The 16,786-nt window shown below is 46.1% G+C and overlaps 1 protein-coding gene across 1 annotated transcript in view; it reads left to right on the forward strand.

Moving 5' to 3' along the window:
- The first annotated feature begins 6,052 nt into the window (after positions 1 to 6,052).
- C9h2orf92 (similar to human chromosome 2 open reading frame 92) overlaps positions 6,053 to 16,786 on the forward strand; it is a 40,342-nt gene continuing 29,608 nt past the window's right edge. The window contains exons 1-4 of the mRNA NM_001433414.1: positions 6,053 to 6,213; positions 10,153 to 10,215; positions 13,837 to 13,923; positions 15,814 to 15,897. Coding sequence (NP_001420343.1) covers positions 6,129 to 6,213; positions 10,153 to 10,215; positions 13,837 to 13,923; positions 15,814 to 15,897 — 319 coding nt within the window. The 5' untranslated portion in view covers positions 6,053 to 6,128. The remainder of the gene's footprint in view (positions 6,214 to 10,152; positions 10,216 to 13,836; positions 13,924 to 15,813; positions 15,898 to 16,786) is intronic.

The following is a 16,786-nucleotide window of genomic DNA, read 5'->3' on the forward strand; positions in this document are numbered from 1 at the left end:
CTCCCCTCCCCCAGTGCGCTGCCTACGCGAACGCGGCCCCGCAGCCAATCACAGGTGCCAACTGACGTGATTGACAGTGGGTGCCGGGGAGGGTTGCTGGGGGAAGTGGGAGGGTCCTCTTGGAGCCGGCTGACCAATTGAAGCTTCCCGGAAGGACAGCTGGGCGTTGCCAAGGTAGGCTGCGCGGTGTCAGTAAGATGATGTCATGGCTGGGTTCTTAAAGGGGGCAGGAGTTAAAAAGGAGGTGCTTGGTCTATATCTAATTGGGAAGTCTTTTGAGTTCATCTACTGGAAGCTCGTCTTTTGATGAGATGTTTGTGAGCACACCTCCTCTTAGGAAGCCAGCTCTTAAGATTATTTCAATGGGAGAGTCGGTTTGAATAGATTTATTCATCTTTTTGGTTTTTAGAGGTAGGGTCTCTGTGATACCTGGGCTGGCCTTGGAACTTGTGATCCTCCTGCCTCACAAATGCTGGAATTACAGGCACGCGCTACTATACCAAGCATTAGTTTTGGATTTAATAAAATTCAAACCCTAGGTGAATAATTTCTCTTGTATTTTATTTTAGAAGTATCGTAGGTTTACATTTAGGCCTATGTTTAATTTGAGTTAGTTTTTGTACATGTATCAGGTAAGCATTGGGGCTCATTTTTTTTCACTACTCATCAACTTATTCCAGTATTGTTGAAAATAATATGCTTTCTGTAGATGAGATGGCTCGGCATGTAAAGGCATTTATTACTAAAGTTGCCTAACCGAGGTTTGATCCCAGAGACCCACATAGCAGAAGAGAACCGGCTTCCACAAGTTGTCTGATCGCTACAAGTGCACCATGGAATATGGACAACCACATGCACATACAAAATAAATAACGTTAAAAATAGTAGGGGGTTGGCAGGGAGAAGCTGGGTGTGGTGCTGGCATATGCCTTTATTCCTAGTAGTAGGGGGGCAGAGGCAGACCAGTCTCTGAGTTCCAGAGGTTGACAGAGGCTATGTAGTGGGATCCTGCCTCAAAAAATTATATGTAATATATAATTTATATTTATATGAATTCATGTGAAACTATATGTAATCTTCGTCGAATTGCCTTGGTGCCTTTGTCAATAGTTGATATTTTCTGTCTACCTTCTATTATGTTTCATTGATCCAGTAGCCAATGATACATTGACTTGTGCTGTCAGTTTTATGTAACTAGACCCAACATCGGAGAAAAATCATCTTAAGATGATTGCCTCTTAACTGTTGGTAGAGTTCACTAAAGTTACCTAGCTCTTGAGTTTTCTTTATGGGAAGATTATAATACACAAATTATGTTTCTTTAAAAGAGATGCAGACAGGTTCTGGTGATAGTAGCAGCTTCCCCTTCTCATCTTCCTCTTCCTCTTCCTTCTCCTCCTTTTGGTCACTGAACATGGAACCTGCACCTAGGCGAGTTCTCTACCACTGAGCCACACTTGTGGTCTTGCTGTATCTTCTTGAGTTACATTGTTTTGTTACTTTTTTTTTTTTTTTTTTTTGGTTCTTTTTTTCGGAGCTGGGGACCGAACCCAGGGCCTTGCGCTTCCTAGGTAAGCGCTCTACCACTGAGCTAAATCCCCAGCCCCTGTTTTGTTACTTTGTATCTGTCCTGGAATTTGTCAGCTTTCTGTAAATTCAATGGGCAGAAAAGATGTTCATGGTGTACCCAGGTTTTTCTTTCAGTGTTTGTAGAGATGTTTCCCTTCTCATTGGACACCTGAGATACCTTCCTTCCTCCTCTTTTTTTTAAATCCTGATCAAGCTGGCTAGAGTAGTGGTTCTCAACCTGTGGGTTGTGACCCCTTAGGAGTCACCTAAGACCAGGGGGAAGATAAGATATTCACATTATGATTCATATCAGTAGCAAAATTTCAGTTATGAAGTAGCAAAGAAAAGAATTTTATGGTTAGGGGTCACCGCAAAAGGAGGAACTGTATTAAAGGGTCACAGCATTTCCTCAAAACACTGACTTTGGAATTCACTGACTAGTCTTCCCAATGGTGCTTGCATTTTTAATGCATATGCGCGCGCACGCACACACACACACACACACACACACACATTCCAAATAAACAAATACATATAAAAAAACAACAAGGCACAGAATTGTATGAAATATTAGAGCAAATGAGTCTCAGCTGTACTCAGCCTCTGTCTGGACTGAAATCCCACCCTAATTCATCCCCAGGTCTTTCCCGTGAAGAACTGTTTGTTCTGTCTATATGGACTTACCTTTTGCATTTCTAATGTAGGGTAAAGAATTTACCCAAGCTGGGGAGATGGCTCAGTGGGCAAAGCATTTGCTGCCTGTACTTGAGGACCAGAGTTCTGATCCTTAGAGGCCATGCAAAAGCCAACAGGTGACAGTGCCAACATAAAGTCAGGAGCCAGAGTGGGGTTCCCCAAGGCAAGCTAGCTATCAAGATTAGTCAGAGTCTGCCAGCTCTGGGCTCAGGAAAAGACCTTGTCTCTATAAGTAAATCAGAAAATGTTCAAAGAAGACAAAGAGTTGATGAACTTTGGGTTCCCATACTAATGATATTCACAAATTTGCCTCTACACATGAACACACACACAAAATACACTCTACATATGCATGCCCCAGATTTACATAACAATTTTAATTTAAAAATCTCCAATGTAAGGCAGGCAGTGGTGATACATGCCTTTAATCCCAGCACTTGGAAGGCAGAGGTGAGTGGATCTCTGTGAGTTCAAAGCTAGCCTTGTCGGCAGAGTGAGTCTGCAGAGGACGGCCAAAGCTATACAGAGAAACCCTGTCCCAAAAAGAAAAAAAAAAAAAAAACCAACCAACCAAACAAACAAACAAAAAAAAACCCCACTCCCCTAGAACAAAACAAAAAACAAAACCCAAAGCCCCTTCTATATATAATTGAATTATTTTTAAATAATTACTGAAAGTATTCAAAATGTAAGACAGCCTGATGCTGGCCTTCAACAGAAACAATGAAACAACATATGTTACACCAAGAATCAGTCAGCTGGGCATCCTAGCCACATCTTTGATAACAGCACTGGGGAGGCAGAGGCAGGCAGATCTCTGAGATTGAAGCCAGCCCGGTCTATAGAGTAAGATCCGGGATAGCCTGTGCTACATGGACAAACAAGGTCCAAAGATGGAGTCTTTCAAGAGAAATTCTGAATGTTTGTCAGAAAACTCCAAGAAAATGAGGCAAGAGTCTCAGTTCCTTCAAAAACACAGACTTGTTTTTGGAGTATGCTTTTTACCCCTCCCAGGTATATCAGATAGGAGTGAGTTAACTTCAGATTGTTCATTACAAATGACTATTATTTTTTATGTCTTTATGGAAAAACATGTTTGTTTTTTTGTTATGTGTGATTTGTTCGCTACATGTTGCTTTCCTGTGTGATTGGATAATTTACTCTCATGACTTTTTTTTTCTTCTTCTTTTTTCTTTTTTTTCTTTTTCTTTTTTTTTTTTTTTGGAGCTGGGGACCGAACCCAGGGCCTTGTGCTTGCTAGGCAAGTGCTCTACCACTGAGCTAAATCCCCAACCCCTACTCTCATGACTCTTAACTCACAGAGTATAAATTGTCTGATGCTCTAAAGAATGCTGGCTATTGCATGAGACTTTAGTCTCCCTCCTTTTTTAGGCTCTATCCTCCCAGGTTCACACAGCCAATTAGAGCAACAAACAAACAAACAAACAAACAAACAAACAAAAAACCCTCCTATCTCAGGGCTGGAGAGATGGCAAGGTAGCTCTGTGGTTAAGAACATTGACTGCTCTTTAGAGGTCCTGAGTTCAAATCTCACCAACCACATGGTGGCTCACAACCATCTGTAATGGGATATATATAATAAATCTTTAACAAAAAAAACTCTCAAAAAATCCCAAAATACTTCATATGAAGGTTGGAGATTTGGCTCAGATATTAGGAACACTTGCTATACCCAGGTGGGGCCCTTACAACAACTTGTATGTAACTTCAATTTCAGGGATCCACATCTTCTGGTCTCCAAGGGGGCATCCACACATACATGGCATTCACTCACCCAGATACATACACATTTAAAATTTACTTTATATGCTGTAAGGGAATGTATTGTTTCATTAGTATGTATATCCTATTAAAATCATTTAACATGCATAATATTTAAAATAAGTAATATATAAGTACACTGTAGCTGTCTTCAGATACACCAGAAGAGGGCATCGGATCTCTTTACAGATGGTTGTGAGCCACCATGTGGTTGCTGGGAATTGAACTCAGGACCTCTGGAAGAGCAGTTGGGTGCTCTTAACCACTGAGCCATCTCTCCAGCCCCCCCCCCCTTTTTTTCTTTTTTTCAGAGCTGGGGACCAAACCCAGGGCCTTGCACTTGCTAGGCAAGCGCTCTACCGCTGAGCTAAATCCCCAACCCCAGAAATAGAATTTTTTAAAAGTATTTTTCTTTTTAAAAATTTTTAATTTTATTTTTTGAGAATTTCATATGAGTACTGTATTTATATCAATCTCCTTCCTTCTTTTTCCTCAAATCCTGTCATTTTCCTCCCACTTGTGAAGCTCATAGCCTATTATTCTTTAACTATAATGATGTATGTGTGTATTTAAGTACAGTCTTCTGAGATAATTTAATGTTGCTCATATGTACTCAGGACTGACCTCTTGGGACTGAATAACCTATCAGGAGCTTGACCTGGAGAAGACTGAGTCAATCAGTCAGTCAATCAGTCTCTCTCTCTCTCTCTCTCTCTCTCTCTCTCTCTCTCTCTCTCTCTCTGACCATTAATTGCTTGTAGAGACAGTCTAGTTTCTAGTTTAAACACAAACTATTATTCTGTAATTATTCCTCAGATAGACCAAGATTACTCCATTACTGTAAACACTGCTTCTATTAGAGATGATTTTCAGCTAGGCCGTTGTGGCGCATGCCTTCAGTTCCAGCACTAGAAAGAGGCAGAGACAGTCAGGTCTCTGAGTTCGAGGCCAGCCTGGTCTACTCTGGTTTACTTTGACTCTTTGTTTTGGCAGTTTCAGTACGTGAACCCAGGGAGGCAAAGCATCATGGTGAAACAGGAGTGCTTGGTAGAGCATCCTCCCTTACGATGGCCAAGAGGCACGATGGGGCAGGGTCCCAGTGTCCCCTTGTTTGTTTACTCTTCTATTGGTGTGAAGAGACACCATGACCATGGCAATTCTTACTTTTAAAAAGCATTTAATCGAAGCTGGCTTACAGTGTCAGAGGTTTAGTCCATTATCATCATGGTGAGAAGCATGGTGTCACACAGGTAGACATGGTGCTGGAGAAGTAGCTGGCTGTTCCACATATGGATCTGTAGGCAGCAGGAAGAGCAGAGAGACTGGACCCAGCTTGGGCTTTTGAAACCTCAAAGCCCCACCCCCAGTGATACACTTCCTCCAACGAGGCCACACCTCCTCTGTCCTTTTCAAGCAGTGCCACTCCCTGATGACTAAGCATTCACATATATGACCCAATTGAGGCCATTCTTATTCAGATCACCACATCCCTGTCAGAGCCTGTCTCTGGTGATCTTCCAGCTAGGTCCCGCCTCCTCAAGGGTCTGTCATCTCCAATGATACCACAGGCTGGTGACCAGATCTTTAATATCCGGCCCTTCCAGACCCAACCCATAGAGAGTACACTTCACGAATGTGATCCCTTTTTGTTTTCTTGGTGCTGAGGCTCTACCTCAGAGCCTCATACATACCAAGCAAGCCCTTGACCACCGAGGTACATCCCCTCCTGTTAATGTGCTAGGTTGACCAATACAGTATTCCTGGTGGCTCTAGCTGCTCAGTTGGCTTAAGTGGCCACAGTTGAGTCTTGTTCTGTGTATCCTAAGAGTCCTGTTGATACATTCCCTTCTTTAGGTTGCAGGGCATGCAAGATTGACCAGACAGACCTCAAAGAGCTGAGACAGTGAACGGAGAGACTGTTTGAGGGTCACTAGTCTCTCTCTCGGTCCCTGACTACAGACTTGCCCCTTTCCCAGTGTGACCTCACAAAGTTCCACAGCACCCTGGAACCCAGGGCTGTTGTGTCCTCGAGAAATCCAGGAGAACGGCTCCTCCCTGATGGCCTGCTGGTTGTGGCAAAAATGAGTGACGTTGTGTTCTTCTCCTTCGTTGTCTTCCTGGGCAGCCGTTGGGGTGCAGAGCCCCTGTCTATCCCTGTGACTGAAGGTATCGTCACAAGTCTATTGTCGTGGCAACGGGGATGGAAGACTCCCAGGGAGCCTCAACCAGGCTGGCTGGTGGGCCCTCCTCCTGTCCTATTTCCTTTACCTAAGCTTGCCTACCTGTGATGCTCCCTCAAATTCTAGTGCTTCATAAGACAGTCCATATTTAGAGGCATCAATCCTTCATTAAAAAAATATTTTCAAACATCTCACAAGTAGAAAGATCAACAGGAAGAACAGCTATCCACAAACCTCTCAATCCCAGCCCTCGGGCGGGAGGCAGAGACAGTCAGATCTCTGTGAGTTCAAGTCCAGCCTGGTCTACATAGTGAGCTTCAGGACAGCCAGAGCCACAAAGAGTTTACACTAATTATATACAACAGGTTATGACATTTTCATACTTGTGTGTAATGTGTTTAAATTCACCTGTCACCTCTTGTTCCCATCTCACTCTCTCCCCGGGTCCCCTTCCTCACCCAAGTTAGTCCCACTTGTAATTTCATCTCTTTTAAAAGTAGCCCAGTGAGTTGCATTGCTCTGCTTCTAGCAGGATGGGGGAGTTGTCTGTAGAAGCGTGCCCTGTTAGTGGCTACACCACTGAAGAATATCTACTCCCACCCCGAATCATTAACGTGTGTAAATCTACAGGGAGTGGGGAGATCAAGAGACAGGGAGTCAGCTGGCATAAAGGGGAGGTTTTGTGCAGATAATCACGGCTACTGTGTGTACACGTGTGTGATGGCTGTGTCATACTTGGGAGTCAGTATTCCACGCACACCACGTCTTCCTCCTCCTCTTACATTCCTGTCTCCCTTCCGCAATGTCCCCTGCAGCCTGGAAAGTATGGTCTAGATGTCCCATGTATATCTGGGGATTCCAACCTCACTCACTCTTGTCTCTTGGATCAGCTGTGAGTTTCTGTAGCTACCGCTGCTCGATACAAGAGGTCTGACGGAAGCAGCCGGCAGTGCTAGTCTATGGACACAGTTACTTGACGGGTATGTCCTGACTGTTGAGCAGGGCAGTAGCTTCTGTACCAGAGTCTATGATCTCCCAACCATAGGCTTAAGGTACCAGACATGAATTCTCTCTTAAAGTGGGCCTCAGGTCCAATTAGAAGCTGGTTGGTTCCCTCCTATAACAGACTTGCCACCGTTGTACCAGTGGGTATATTTTGCCTGGCTAGTTGATAGTGTGGTGTATAGAAACCACATCTTAGTAAGACTTAGTGACGGGACCTGGAGAGATGGCTCCTTGGTTAAGAGGACTTGTTGCTTGTGCATGAACCCCAGGTTTGATTTCCAGTACCCACGTGGCAACTCACAATAATCCATCCAATAATTCAGTTCTGACACATGCACACAGCAGACTTACATGCATGCCATCAAAACATTCGGACACATAAGATAAAGACAGTGACAATTTCTCCCCAGCAGCCTAAATGGCGCCTTCTAACACTTTGAGCATCATAGGCAGTGGGGGCGCTTCCGGTTTAGCTGAGCTTGATTCTTGATTTCTCTGTCTTGCTACCAGAACATGCGATATCTTCAGTAATAAGATCTTACCATCACTGCTGGGCAACCAACAGCAGTGACAACTTTCTGTATTGTCTATTATTTTTGTGTCTCAAGTACAGTGTCCATCTCTATGTATCACCCCCACTGTGCTGGATGCATTCCAAGACCCAGTGGCCACGCAAGCCTGTGCACAGTACCAAAGCCCCCTGTGTTTTCTCTCATATGCATATATGCTATCTCTCCTGGTTAACTGTTACTTATCACTCATGATGGCCATAACTTCTGCTGTCTGGGATATAATTCCAAACAGGCACTAAATTTATTTGCCTTCTTTACGGTTCCATGGATAGAAGATCCGTTTTAAATTTGTACACTGCTCTCTGTAACCTTGATGAAATTGGGGGACCTCTTGCTCCACCCTGCCTTCAATGGGAGCCATTGCTTTGTCCAGTGTATCCACACTGTGTTGGCTGCCTTCCCTTTGTCCCAAAGCCATCTAAGGCACCATGTTGCAGATGCTATGGTGTCACAGGGCTTGTGTTCAGTCCCTGGTCTCCTACCTCCCCCCACCCCCTATTTATTTATTATTTGCTGAGTGCATGTGTGGAGGTCAGAGGGCAACTGAAGGGAGGTCAGTTCTTTCCTGTGGGTCCCAGGGATCAAACCCAGGCCATCAGGCTTGAAGGCAAGTTGTTTCTTTACCCACGATAGTGCTTAGTGTCCCTTGAAAGTGTCCCCCTGAACAGCAAGCCATGTGACAGACCTACTATGAAGAAGGTTTATTGGTGGGAAGGGGAGCTGGAAAAGAGGTAGAGGCAGAGAATGGGGTACAGAGAAGGACCAAAGGAGAGAGAGGAAGAGGCTGGCCAGACACATGTGGAGGGAGAGGGAGATGGGGGGGTGGGGGGGAGAGAGAGAGAAGGAGGGGGTGGAGGGAGAGAGAGACAGGAAGGGGGAGGGAGGGAGTGGGGGAGAGAGAGGGAGAGAGGGGGAGAGGGAGAGAAGGAGAGAGGAGGGAAGGGTAGGGTGGGGGGAGGAGAAGGAGTAGTTCTTTTCTTTTCTTTTCTTTTCTTTTCTTTTCTTTTATTTTATTTGAAGTAGTAGTTCTAATGTGACAGGTTGGCTTACAGCTGCAGGCAGAGATACAAGCTGTTGCTAGGTAGCTGTTGGGCGGAGCCCAGAGGAATTGCCAACGCCCACTTGAGCCATCTTTTAAGCCTGCTTGCTCTATTAATAAAGGCCCAAATTCCGGGTAGTGATGCAGTCCATTTAAACAGGGCAGAGAAAAGAAATGAAGCACGCCTTTTTAAGTGGCAAGACAAATGTTCTTGACTATGAGAAGAATGTTGCGTTTGATAAGATGTACAGTTGGGATGGACTGAACTCAGACCTTGAACACGGACGGACAGACGGGCTTTACTACTAACTGGCAGTCTCTGCTCCAGAGGGAATTTTCTATTCATGCAATTGGAGAAAGCAAATTGTTGGACTGGCCCACAAATGTTGTATTTACTGGCTATGAAAGAGTGTTGTTGCAGGGTGGTATAAAGCTAGCAGGATATGTAAATGTTGGCTCCCTCACCTGCCCCTATACAGAAAGGCAAGCTGCCATGGGGGAGGTCCTGTAGCCCCCAAAGCCAACTGGATGAGTAAGGAGTGTGACTTTTTGTATAATAAAAGCTGGTGGCTGGGGGTTGGGGATTTAGCTCAGTGGTAGAGTGCTTGCCTAGCAAGTGCAAGGCCCTGGATTCGGTCCCCAGCTCCGAAAAAAAGAAAAAAAAAAAAAAAGCTGGTGGCTGAAACTGGGGCAGGAGGATAGACAGAATGACCAGGCGGGAACAGACAGAGGAGGAGAGAAGGGAAACTCGAAATGAACAGGGGGGCGGGAGAGAGAGAGTCATGTGGAGACAGGCAACTTTGGAGAAATCAGTTCAAGTTAGACGGGCTAAGAGACTGCTCCAAGCAAACAGGTCAATAGCTCTATAGTATACAGACGTCTCTGTGTCTTTATTATTAAGCCACAATCAGGACCCCCAAAGGTCCCACAGTAGCAAACATAATTAGTGCCTGTTTAATATTATACCCCAGACAGCAAAAGTTATGGCCACCAAGCATAAAGAACAGTACCATGGCAAAGATAGTCCCTGAATATATGAGAGAAAGCACACATGGGCCTTGGTACTGTGCACAGGCTCAGGCGTCCACTGGGGTCTTAGAATGTATCCTGCATGTAGAGGTGACATAGAGAAGAAGTCATTTATGTCTGGATTTTTGACCCAGGGCTGTGAAGTCCAAGCTGGCCTTGAGCTTGCTCTAGAGGCAAGGTTGGCCAAGAACTCCTGGTCCTGCCCCCACTTACCCCGAAAATACTAGGATCACAGGTGTGCACCGTGATGGAATCACAGAGGATCTTGTTTCTCCTGCAGGTGTGGAGAACGAGTTTTCCTCAAGTTCAAAGCATCTTGAAGAAGATATGGCTAAACTATTTGGTAAGTAGTTGCCTGTGAAACCTGAGGCTGGATTTGAAGAAGTCGCCTCTTCCAAGTGGTTTGGGTAGGAGGGAAGGGGAGTATTCTGCCTTGTGGCTAAGAATCAGTTCCTCTAAGTATCCGGGTACCCCAAAATTAATCAAATGGGGCGATAAACCAAACCTTGGTAAGATCTCTGCTTCTCAAAATGGGTGCACGTGGTGGGGTCAGACTGCCATCCGGAAGATCACTGAAGCCATGACCCACCTCAGCCTACCGTACCACTCCTGCCTGGATGCTTTCAGTTTAGTAGACAGCATGAGGCCCCAGGCTGAGCTGGGACCCACACAGGGGGACATTAAAAGACACTTCTCCATATCCTCGGTATTCGATTCAGTGGAGGGGCGTTTATATAGAGCTACAGGTCAAATCCAGAGCCTACCATTGAGCTGCAGCCCCAGTCCTGTAAAGTTTATGTGTTTGTTGTTTTTTGCGTTGAGGCAGGGTCTCCCTGTGTGTAGCCATGGTTGACCTCCCACTCAGAGACCCACCTGCCTCTGCCTTCCGGTTGCTGGGATTGGAAGTGTGCATCACCAGACCCATCTGGGAGACTCCGGGCTCAGAACGGGCTGGTCCTCTACAGGTCAGGGGAGCAGAGGCAGAGGGACAGTTCTGACACACAGTGGTCTGCAGAGGAAGCACTGGACGACAGACACGCACAGTGGAGGCTCTTCCTGCTTCCTGTGGGCAACCCTTCCTGGCAGGACCCACTTCATGCACATGCTGAGGTCTGCACAGCCTTGGGCTGGAGTCCTGCCTGCATGGACGCCAGGTTTTTCCCTCTCTCCTTAACCCAACCCTGGCTTTGCTGTTCCTTATAGACATGTTGTATGTCTGCTAATGTGATACAGAGAGTGGTCTCCTCCGTTAGGGCATCTCACTTTAAAGCCAGCTGCTTTGAGATCATCTGGTCCTCCGCTGATAGTTGTGTCTCTATGCAGAATGGCTGCTGAAGCTCCAGACATTGCATCCAGACGCCCTGCTTTCCAGATAGGGAAGCGCAAGCTCATTGTTTTAAATTTTAAAAATTTAATTTTTAAAAAAAATTATTTTATGTATGTGAGTACACTGTAGCTGTTTTCAGACACACCAGAAGAGGGCCTTGGATCCCATTACAGCCACCATGTGGTTGCTGGGAATTGAACTAGGGACTTCTGGAAGAGCAGACAGTGCTCTTAACCATGGAGCCATCTCTCCAGCCCAAACATTTAAATTTTTTATTCAAGCTGGGCATGGTGGCTCACATCTTTAAAACCTGTTCTTAGGAAGCAGAGGGAGGCTGATTGTGTGTTCTGGGCCAGTCTGGTCTACAAAGACCAACTAAGAGTATATAGTGAGACCCCGTGTCTCCAAAATATATACAATTATAAAATATATAAAATATACAAAATTAATAAAGTTTTCTGTCCAGAGAAGCAGCACTCTTCTGCTCAGGGTCTCTGGGTCTCAGTTGTCTTTTGAGGACCTCTGTGTGTTGTGTGGCCTCGATTTATCTACCAGGGAGGATGGGATAGGAAGTTTTCTTTGAGGATGTAGATGTTTGCACCCTTTGAGGCTTCAACCAGGGACTAGATGCAGGCAGCTTGGGATGGAAAAGCATAGACCCTGTGACAGAGAGCCCATGTTCCTGTCCTTTGACTCTTGCGTGGTACACCCCTCTCTTTCATCCTGACCCCCATAGTTCACAGAGCAGAATGCTGACACGTTCCCAAGCCGCTCTGTACTTGCTATTAGAAGGGTTGGCAGTGAGGCGTTTGGCCCTGGGCACAGTGTTCACGCTCATCCTACGCTCAGTGCCTTACGGACCCTGTTACACACAGTTTGCACAAAAGTCCCCTCAGTTAAAAGCTTCCCCATCCTACCAGTGAGGGCACCAAAATCCAAGAGGTGAAGCTGTTTGCTGAGATCATGTCCTCACTGGGGTTTGATTTTTGTACCTATTGGCCCCTAAATCACACCGAGCTTCACAGTGTCAAATAAGGGGAAAGGATAACAGCGTAGGTTGTTGGTTCATGAAAAGGGTTGGCATGTAACTGCATTCAGGGATGAGGTTCATTAGGGGAAAGGGCCGCCAGACCACGAGAGGGCCCGGATTCAGGAGAGTGTTAGAAAGGAACAGTACAGCACATTAAATCCAGCATAACTGGGCCTTAGGAGTAGAGGTGTCACCATTAAAACCTCCAGGGTTTAGTAAGAGTGTGTGTTAGTTCCTTTTTAGTTGCTGTGATAAAACACAGGACCTACTTAGGGATGAAAGGGGCTCCTTTGGGCTTTTGGGTCCTGAGGGATAGAGTTACTAATGGCAGAAGGGCATAGCAGTAGAATAGGAAGCTGGCTGACCACATTTGTGTTCACAAACAGGAAGGAGGGACACACACATTTGCATGCACGCACACATACACCACACGTGCATTCTCATGCACACACAGTCACATAAGCACACACATGCACACATTTGCACACACAAAAACCCACACACCAACACACACATGTGCACACACATGCGCAGGCACACAGGCACTCACATGCATACAAGCCCACACTTGCACACACACACACACACACATACAGGCACACATACTCACACACAGGATTGAATAGAAAGTGGGGTGAGGTTATAAATCCTCAGAATCTGTTCCCAGTGATAAACTTCCTCTAGCAAGGATGTACTTCCTAACAGTCTTATAATCTGCCCCAAAGAGCATCACTAACTGAGAACCAGATGTTCAAACACACAAGCCCATGGGAGGCATTGCTCACTTAAAGCACTGCAGAGGGATAGCTTAAAATGAGAGATAGTCATCATGATAGGGTGGGGGGAGGCCCAGAGGAGAGTCTTCAGAGAAATTCTTTCCATAAAGGAATCTGCTTTTCACATCACTTCACGTATGTGTGTGTGTGTGTGTGTGTGTGTGTGTGTGTGTGTGTGTGTGCGCGCACGCGCGCATGTGTGAGTGAGTGAGTGAATGTGTGTGTGTGTGATTTAGTCTGCTCTAACCTACACCTCAGGAGCATGGAGGAGGCAGGTCTTGGGTAGAACCATTCATTAGTTGCTATAAAAACCATACACAGCATGTGATACACAACTTAACTCTTGGTCCCAGGGCAGAGCTGAAGAGGATGAAGTTTGAGGAGATTGGAAACAGGTGACCTGTTTCTTCAGGCTGTGGGCTTTGGCCGCTTAGAGTAACCATTATCTTAAAGGAGCAGGCCCTTGACCTAACACTGGGAGAGGCGACAACGTCTCAAGTGAAGGAAAGATGTGAGTCTTGTAGACATAAGAAAGAGGCTTTGCTTATGTGTGGGGCAGCTTGGGAATAGACTCAGGGAATCGAGACCCATAGGTTGAGAAACTGAGATGTTCCTGCCCCCTGTGCTTCGTAGGTGGTGGGTGTTCTCTGGCCAGGATATCTGGAGCAATCACGATTCTGTAGTTAGGATGGCATCTTAGAGCAGAGCATCCTGCCTCCACTGAGTTTGACTTCTCATTCATTCACACATCCGTGCACACGCTAGGTAGGTGCAGAACAAGGCACGCCGCTCTTACATCCGGTGCTAACGATGTCGCTTGCTTCTCCTCAGATGAGATCGTGCTGCAGGTGTTTCCCAGCACTTTAGATGGTACAAGCACGGCTGGCAGACTGATCACGGGGAGAGACGTGAATGAAAGCAAGTATATGTTGAGGGGCTCAAAGCGCACGCGTTCTAACGGGCTGTGTGGTAGTGGGTGTGCTTGTCCTGTGACTTGGGCGGCCTGGAAACCAGCTATCGGTGGGGGCGTTTCCAAACTGAGATGTGGAGAAAGAGGATGGGGAACCCTTATCGTAACCTTCATCATCTATGGAGCGTGTGATTAAAGTATGGCTGTGCCTGTTTTATTTGGGGAGGGGGATCCTCCTCAGGGTCAGGCAGCTTCTGTCCCTACAGATGTTCAGAGGGTGGGATCACTGTTCCTGGTAACAAGCTTGGTATAGTGTTAGAACCTTCTTCTCACCCACCCTTCATAGTTTATTGCCCAGGAGTTGCTAGTCTTGGGGTGCACAGTCTTCTCACCTCCTCATCACCCCCTCCTGCCTCAGCCATGATAAAACTATTTACTCAGGGCCACACAGCTGATTTCTCCATTAACACCCGAACTCAAGTGCTTATGCTAAGAGAAAACATCTGGCCGCATGCACAGACCAAAGCAACATAATTTGACTTAGGGTGCCCGTGAGCCCTAAATCATGCGAATAGCAGAGAAGGCCGTCTCCATTAAGAAATATTGAGAGCGGGTTATTACTTAGCAAAATATAGCAGAAATATGTGCCGTGTTGAGATTGCACTAGAAAGTAAAGCAGGTTTGTATCGAACGATCCTGCCGATGCCTTTCACAGGCCACTCAATAAAGGCACACGCGTGAATATTTCCGTCGCATAATCTTTCCAGCTTGCTCCAGGCCAGTTATACCTGTCCCCTTAGTTGACACAATAGGACATGCTTTCAGCAAAGTGCTTAAGCATTAGATGTATTCGGTCCTAATGACTCCCTTACTGGCTCATTAATGGAGAACTGTTCCTTTGTCATTTTGATTTTTTTTATTGGCTTAAAGCAGCCCTGCTTGGCATCTTTTGGCATCTGCCACCCAGGCCCTTCTACCAGTTTTCTTGGGTTATAGCCGGTGTGTGCGCACACATCAGTCAGTGGCTCGTGCCTGTTGTCTGCAAAGAAACGGTGGGAGATAGCCTCTGCCAGGCTGAGTGCTGGAACTTCAGGCTCTGTGTTTTCACACACATCTGTTTGTTCTGTGTGTGGGTGCATGCATTTGCTGTGGTGTGCGCGTGGAAGTCAGGAGTTGGTCCTCTCCTCCCACCGTGTGGGTCCCAGGGATTGAACTCATCAAACTTGACCAGAAGTGCCCTGCCCTGCCAAACCACCTTGTGTGCTCAAACTTTAGACACTTGCAGATACTTCATAGATGAAGAGAGCACGGGGTCACAGTGATGGTTACTTCTCCACTTTGCAGAATCAACTTTACGTGGGCCTCTGGGCATGCATGTGAAGGATTATCTTTTTTTTTTTTTTTGGTTCTTTTTTTCGGAGCTGGGGACCGAACCCAGGGCCTTGCGCTTCCTAGGTAAGCGCTCTACCACTGAGCTAAATCCCCAGCCCCGTGAGGGATTATCTTAATTTTGGCAATTGATGTGGGTGGGACCATTTTCTGGGTTGGGGATGCTGGGCTGTATGAGGTGGGGAAACTGAATGCAGTGTACAAAGCATGCATTCGTGCATCTCTCATTGCTTGGTGAGCATGGATGTGATGTCACCAGCCAACATCCTGCTCCCACCTCTGTGTCTTTTACACCATAATAGACTGCATCCTTTTGGAAGCATGAGCCAACATAAACTCTTTCTCCCTAAAGTTGTTTTCGCCAGAGTAATTTTTTCACAGCACTGAGAGACTAAGACACCAGTTGTGCTGTTCCTATGGAAGTACCTTGCAGAGGAGTGGGGCCTTAGAGAGACGAGGTGTAGATTTGAGGAAAGTTTTAACCACAGCTGGTGTTTGTTTTCCCATAGCCTATCTCCACCATAATGGGGTCAGCGATTCTGTGTTGGCATCAAGTTCATATCAGCAAGATGACTACTTGGATAAGATATTTGGTAAGTTACCTCCTTCTGTGAAAGTTTTAGGTTGTATTTGAAGAAGTCTCCTGCTTGTCTTGGTCTCTGAAGTAACTCCTTGGCTGTCTCTGAGGAAACTCCTTGGCTGTTTATGAGGTAACATTTTGGCTGTCTCTGAGGTAACACTTTGGCTGTCTCTGAGGTAACACTTTGGCTGTCTCTGAGGTAACACTTTGGCTGTCTCTGAGGTAACTCCTTGGCTGTTTATGAGGTAACATTTTGGCTGTCTCTGAGGTAACACTGGCTGTCTCTGAGGTAACACTGGCTGTCTCTGAGGTAACTCCTTGGCTGTCTCTGAGGTAACTCCTTGGCTGTCTCTGAGGTAACACTTTGGCTGTCTCTGAGGTAACACTGGCTGTCTCTGAGGTAACACTTTGGCTGTCTCTGAGGTAACACTTTGGCTGTCTCTGAGGTAACACTTTGGCTGTCTCTGAGGTAACTCCTTGACTGTATCTGAGGTAACTCTGTGGCTGTCTCTGAGGTAACACTGTGGCTGTCTGAGGTAACTCCCTGGCTGTCTCTGAGGTAACTTGCTCTACTCCTTCAAAGGGAAGTTAAGCATGTTGCCTTGTGGCTAGAATCTGTTCCTCTAACTATTGGAGTCCCAAGAAAATAAGCAGAAAGTGGAATATAAACATTGAGAAAGAACTCTGTTTCTCAGAGCAGGTGAGAATAGCTTGGGTGACTGGAACAGGCTGACCTGCCTAAATGTCACACCCTGGGGCATGTGGGAAGACCTTTGCTTTAGGACTTCTGACAGCCCTCCAGAGCTGCTTCAGCATTCTCTCTGAAACTCTTACTCAGTTTTTGAGAAAGGTGAAGGTCCAGATGTAACTTGACAAGGTAGGAGAGCTCCAGGAACCTGTTC

Source organism: Rattus norvegicus, chromosome 9, assembly GCF_021556685.1.
Source record: "Rattus norvegicus strain SHRSP/BbbUtx chromosome 9, alternate assembly SHRSP_T2T, whole genome shotgun sequence".
Classification (NCBI taxonomy): domain Eukaryota; kingdom Metazoa; phylum Chordata; class Mammalia; order Rodentia; family Muridae; genus Rattus; species Rattus norvegicus.